We start from the raw sequence: 6,253 nt of genomic DNA on the forward strand, positions 1-6,253 counted from the left end.
ATGGTGGAGTTTATGTGTGTTTATAAATGATATGAAGACAAGTGAAAAGGATTCTGGGTTAAACAGCAGTTCATCAGCTTGGTTTGGACTATCCCTAGAAATGCCTGGTTAAAGTACTGCTGTAAATACTGTTCACACTAAAAGACAACTCATACAATGTTGATCCACACAAACACCTTTACCTTATTGGATGTGTTTTGCAGACGGATAAATTTGCCAAATGGGTCGACTTCAAAGGCAAATTCTGTGATCGAGCCCTGCTGTGAATTTCAAAAACAATAAAATAACACAAAATAAATACAATAAAAGGCTCCTACAAGTTTTGACTGATTGAGCAGCCGTTTTGCTGCTCTGGGACAGATGTACTTATATTATGTCTGGCTGAGAGGGAGAAAAAACACACATCATTCAAGACTAATCCAGTGTGAGTGTGTATGTGTGTGTGTGTGTGTGTGTGTGTGTGTGTGTGTGTGTGTGTGTAGCACTTTGTGGTCTGTTCAGAGTCAGAAACAGTTATTTCCCTTGGTCTCAGACAAATATCACATGTAAAGAAGATTCGAGAAAGTTAGATGAAAACTGGATAAATTCAGAATTATTGCTTTTAATTAAAATAAATGAATAAAGAACCTGAGTCTCCAGCTGTTTCTTTAGGCTCGCAACATCTTTTTCAGCGTTCTCCCTTCTGGTCCTTTCATCATTGAGCTGAAAGGGAAAAGAGAGAAGAGAATGAGAGAAAATGAGACTAATTCATTCAGTACTTTATTTAGTGGTCATAATAATATAATATAATATAATATCCTGGTCTGGAGATAAACTAGATTTTCATTGGCTGGAGGTGTTTTATTATCTTTTGCTGTGTGGTTTGGTTTATGTTTAACCCCTTTGGTGACTTTGAACACATAAATATTAACAGTAATAATCAGTAAATGACTTTGCTGATGACGTCAACATGTAATTAGAAAACAAGAGTATTGAACCAAACTGAAGAGAATGTCTGAAAGTAAATATTGTCGAGAGGATATTTACAGTTATTTGGTTTCTCAGATTTGCTCTCATGGCTCCTTTGATCATATTGGTCTCAGAAACAGGTCATATGGAGAAAATAAAAAAGATTCATTATCCGTCAGTGTTTATCCTGGGACAGGGGTTTGGGGGACTGGAGCCTAAACCAGCTGTCATTTACACTGCCTGCTCTGGCAATAACTTTGAAAAGATACAAAGAGAAAGAGTTGATTAGACATGCAAGTCCCCTAATTAATAAAGTTAACAATGATCATAATAATAATGATTACATTAACCTCTTTATTCGTGCTCTTCAGCTGATCCTTCAGGCTCTCCACCTCCCTCTGAGCCTCCTCCGTTCTCTGTGTCTCCTGCAGGAGCAGTCTGTGAGTATCAGCCTGGTCCCCCTTCAGCTGGGAGTAACGAGAGACATGGAGGCAGACTAGATGAGTCTATCTTAGGACCAAATATAATTTAACATGTGACATTTGCAACTAATTCATAGCATTTTGTAAGGAATCCACTGCCACTTTTAAAGATGGTTCAACCACGTAAATAATGGTGTCATCTGCATAGAGGTGCATCTTTTGATTTAATACTTCACCAAGATCATTTGTATTAAAAGAAAATAAAACTGGTCCCAAGATGGACCTTTAGGAACACCTGTATTAACTGTAAGGTTAAGGTGCATAGTTCACCAAAGTAATAGTTAAGTACATTCATAGTGATCAAAGTAAAATAATTCACCTCGTCTGTCTTGTTCTGAACTTCTCTCTCCACCTTTTCTCTCCTGGTCTGTTCATCCTGGAGCTGAGGTAACAACAGCAAGAGATGCAATTGTTTGTCAAGAACCACATTCATCAGAAACAGCAGATATAACGCTCAGGAATTTATTCTATTTTAAAAAACAGATCTGAGGAGAAAGTGATATGAAGCAAAAGGCTGGATAAAAGAAATGAATTCTTGGTAAAGAAAACAAATACAAACCTTCCTGTTCATAGTGTCCAGCTCCCCCTCCAGGGTCTGAACTCTGCTCTGAGCTTCTCTCCTCTTCTGCTGCTCCTCCTGAAATCTCTCCTTTGAAACTGTCTGTAATTTATCCTTAGAAAGAGTAATTTATCACAGTCAAGATTGGAGAGATTGGTTTCTGATTCAGGAACACAACCTGACAAATATCAAGCATTTCTCATAATCAGATTGTTGTGGATTTGGTTTTAAAAGTTAAATTAAGAGCACTCAGAGACTCTTTAGATCCAGTTTAAACCAGTTAAACAAATATTTAACCAAATTATTGTCAATAAGATCGGACTTCATCTACCGTCAGTGATTGTTAAGGAGAATTTATATGTATAAGGAAACCTTTGAGTTTACAGAGGTGCAATTTTAAGTGATGACTTACCAAAATCGAGGAGGAGCGGGCTGGAACAGCATGACTTCTTTCTGACTGCAAGTAAAGAGAGAGATTAAGGAAGTAATGCTCTTTTAGTAAAAAAAACTGTAATGGTTAACTATTTAAACCAATAGATACTAATTATTGGTGAATGTCTGCAGTAATATTGATATTAAGTAAACTCTCAATGCTCAAATATTTGGTTGCTTTTAATATCCTTGCAGACATATTGCATGTAAATACAAAAGTAATGTATTTACTTTTGGTTACACCTCTAGTCCATTACTTTTGGGTTAACATAAAAAAAGATGTAACTGCTTAGCTTGGGAAAACTTGAAATACAGTCAGTGATTGAATCTTTACATAATAACAGCAACTCCTCGACACTAGAACTACTCTGGAAAAAATAGATACAGCAAAGTTTAAGTAGAAAAATGAACCTTGATGTTGTTGAACTTCAGATCCTCCATCAGAGTCTGCAGGTTGGCCTCCATCACCTGAATCTCTTCCTGGAGCTGCTTAACTTCAGCTTGTTTCTCATCAAACTGAAAGCAAAGAGAAGATGAGACACATTTTATTATTAATTTATATTTGAATTAATGTGATACAGCATGAGCTCCTTTAGCACATAATCTTTAACTACTAACTGCCAACCAGCAATCCCAATTAGAGAAAAGGGGAACTAAAGCATTGGGAACTATTGGTCGTATTGTTTGAAACTGGAAAAGCATTTGCAGCTTTGGGTCAACGTTGCTTCTTTTCTAGAAAAGGACTCAAATCATTATAGTCTCATAACCTCTTAGATCTGTTCTTTACCTGACAGAAACAGGTAGGCTGAAAGAAAAAGCTATGGATGAAATTGTACAAAAATAGGAACCTCTTTGATTTGGGTGTCAGATTCTGTCTGTTGAGTCTTCAGCTTCTCTGTCAGCGAGTCCACTTCCATCACTGCTTCCCTCTCAGCTGCCGCCTTCTCCTGCTGTTCCTCATGTCTGCGAAACTGATTTGTATTAAGACTAAAGGTGACTAAACATATTGTATACTGACAGATATGGCAAATGATTAAATGAAGAAATTCAGAAGCATCTGATTTGATTGAACAGAAATATTCACTCTGCTGTACTTTGCTTTCATAAAGTTGTTCAGGGCTGCACAGTTTTGTCAGTTAATGAATTCAAAGTGTTGATGTCTGCATTTGTTCTCACATTACATAACAATAGGAAACCATATTTATAACATATGTGTTATATTTTAAAAATATATTGTTTGCATTGCACTTGCATTGCATTGCTCATGACCACTTACCGGAGAAGCATAGGAATATTGCAGTGGGGTGTTTCGAATTGTTCCCAGCTGTGAAGGAGAGAAGGTAACAAAAAACACGAGTCCAACATTAAAGCATCTGAGTAATGAAACAACACATTACCACACGTCCATCCAACACGTCACATGACGACATGAAGACATGAACCTCTTTAATCTTGTTCTCCAGCTCTGTGTTCAGGTTCTGCAGCTCGTTCTTGTTCCTCTGGTTCTTCTCATACAGCTGCTGCAGCTGATCTTGTTTAGCTCCAACCTGGAAGGACAGAGAGGGTGAAGAGAGGCATGTTCATTTCTTTATATTCGAAACTTCCCGCTTCAAATAGTCAAAAAACATCTGTCTGGTTTTGATCTACCCCATTTGGATGGTTAAAAAGACTTGATTTTGTGATTAACCTGCACAAACTACGGTAAATATACCCCCTGTAAACAAATATCTGAAAATATATGCAGAATCTGCAGGAAACTACAAGAATTTGGCATTGGCAGCATTCAGGTTTCTGTCATCTGAGGAGTATAGACCAATTAGGATTGTGTGGGGTTAGATTACATTCAGGTAAATAGTCCGTGTGGAGGGATAAAGAGGCGGAAAGCACCGGCTGAAATTAAATTTTTGAACCCATTGGCTTTTGTCTAATAATTTAGCTTTTTATTGGCTCTGTGGATACAAGTCTTATCCCAGATATCTGTTAGGTGCTGTGCGGATATGCACTGGCCTCAGAACCCCCGAATTACTGGCTCTTGTCTTCAGAGGCTAAATAGTCATCAGGCTGATGCTGATGGGTTCAGAGATTGCTCTGAATTTGATTGTGTTGATGACAAAAAATACAATGTCAAACTGAAATCAATATATAGTATATATTATAAAAAGAGAAGATGAACCTCGGTCTTCTTGGTCTTCAGCTCCTCCTCCAGGGTCTGGACTTTCCTCTCAGCTTCCTCTCTCCTCTGCTCCTCCTGATTAGCTTCATGCTTCTAAACACAGAGAGAGAGAGGAGACATAAACAGACAAAATGTGTATGATTTCATAAGGTTAAGTTAGGGAAGATACTGCACAGTGAAACATGACAAGATTGAAAAATTTGCACATTTAAAATCTAAACACAATAAGAAATTACAGTCATTAATGTAGCTCAAATATTTAACAAAACTTTAATAAATACCAACCCTCCCAACATAAAAACATTGATTACTGTCAAAAATAAACTTCTTCGAATTTCTTCAAGACCACAGTTTTCTTATTAGTTTTTATTAGCAATTCTGTCTCATCTCTATTCTGTTATTTTAATCTCCACTGACATTTGCTTTCACCCTCATCCTTCTGTCTCAATTTTGCCTCTGCTGTCCCATTTTTCTTGATTGTCCCAACATCAATTTTGCAATATCACACTTGAATAAAACTAGTTTGCTATTTTGTGTAAACTGCGTATACCTGTTATACAAACCAGCTGCTGCTTATTGATCGGCTCCCATGGAGCTTTTATGTGAATGGGTGCAAGTACCCCAATGCACAGATTAATAACTATTGTCATCTGTCGTATGTTTCTACGTCATGTTGTGTGTGCTTTATGCGTATCATGTTTTTTATATTTGCTGACCTTGAGTCCTGTGTCAGACAGTGTATTTGTATGTGTCTCTGTCTCACTGCACATCTATGTAACATCTCTGTGAGCTGGTTTACTCCCAGTGAACACTGGTTTACCAAAACCAGTCCGTCACAGCTGCTCCCGTCCTGGGCTGCAGGTTAAGGGTTTTTACATGAGGCAGAATTTTGCTTGCTACTTTTTTAGCAATATTACCAGTCAGGATTTACTCACTCTTCAAGCTTTTCATCCATGATAGCATCAGAGAACTACCAACTGGTAATGTTTGCCTCGTTAAAAAAACACTGTGATACACGCAGAGTTAAAAGTCCCAGTGATGTTGTACTGTATATGAGCACTCAATTGCTCTCCGTCCTGCTCAGATTAAACTTTACTTTCCCTGCTGCTGTTCTCTCTCTCCCTTGACTGAATATGTTGTGTTTTTACTCACATGTATGTTGTTCTTTCCCTCGTGTCCCTTCAAAGGCTTAATTTCTTCCTCGGTGACACACCGATCTTCAGCTCTCTTAGTTTCACAGTGATTCTTCTCCTTTTTATCAGTGTCATCCCGGTGGCTTCGCTTGGTCTCTGTGTGAATATAAAGCAGTAGATTTAAAGTATGTATGAAATGTATATGCATTTAATAACATCCCTTCACATGAAAACTCTTAGTGTAAAATAAGTACTGATAATTCAATCACATGATATCTTGATATTAAATGTGCACACTTATATAATAATTTCACATTTTAGAAGCCTTTCAATTAACTTATGACTTACTAAAATGGTTTTGTTTTTGTTTCCACACAAAGAAGAGAACTGCAAAAATAAGCAGGATGCAAACAGCCAGACTAACAGCCAGACCAGTAATAACGGGAACAGAAGAACTGGACTGGACCACAAAGAAATCATCTGAAATGAAAAAAAGGGATGGCATTACATTTTTTTGAAAACTTCA

The 6,253-nt window shown here is 37.4% G+C and overlaps 1 protein-coding gene and 1 long non-coding RNA gene across 2 annotated transcripts; both read right to left on the reverse strand.

Annotated features, from left to right (window-relative positions):
- Window positions 1-187: 187 nt before the first annotated feature.
- LOC121937885 lies at window positions 188-1,081 on the reverse strand. The gene is made up of 3 exons (XR_006105220.1): window positions 1,027-1,081; window positions 628-702; window positions 188-257 (listed from the first exon to the last, which is right to left on the reverse strand). It is a non-coding gene; the product is annotated as an uncharacterized LOC121937885 (long non-coding RNA).
- A 98-nt stretch (window positions 1,082-1,179) lies between these two features.
- Window positions 1,180-6,207, reverse strand: LOC121937886 (stress response protein nst1-like; the record flags this gene model as incomplete). Its single annotated transcript, XM_042481180.1, has 12 exons — window positions 1,180-1,203; window positions 1,299-1,415; window positions 1,750-1,812; window positions 1,990-2,103; window positions 2,402-2,446; window positions 2,833-2,937; window positions 3,270-3,392; window positions 3,698-3,745; window positions 3,864-3,968; window positions 4,595-4,687; window positions 5,747-5,883; window positions 6,076-6,207. Coding segments are annotated over 12 exons (1,106 nt in total), but the record flags the coding sequence as incomplete, so codon positions are not given.
- Window positions 6,208-6,253: the final 46 nt, after the last annotated feature.

This window comes from Plectropomus leopardus, unplaced genomic scaffold, assembly GCF_008729295.1.
Source record: "Plectropomus leopardus isolate mb unplaced genomic scaffold, YSFRI_Pleo_2.0 unplaced_scaffold27755, whole genome shotgun sequence".
Lineage (NCBI taxonomy): Eukaryota > Metazoa > Chordata > Actinopteri > Perciformes > Serranidae > Plectropomus > Plectropomus leopardus.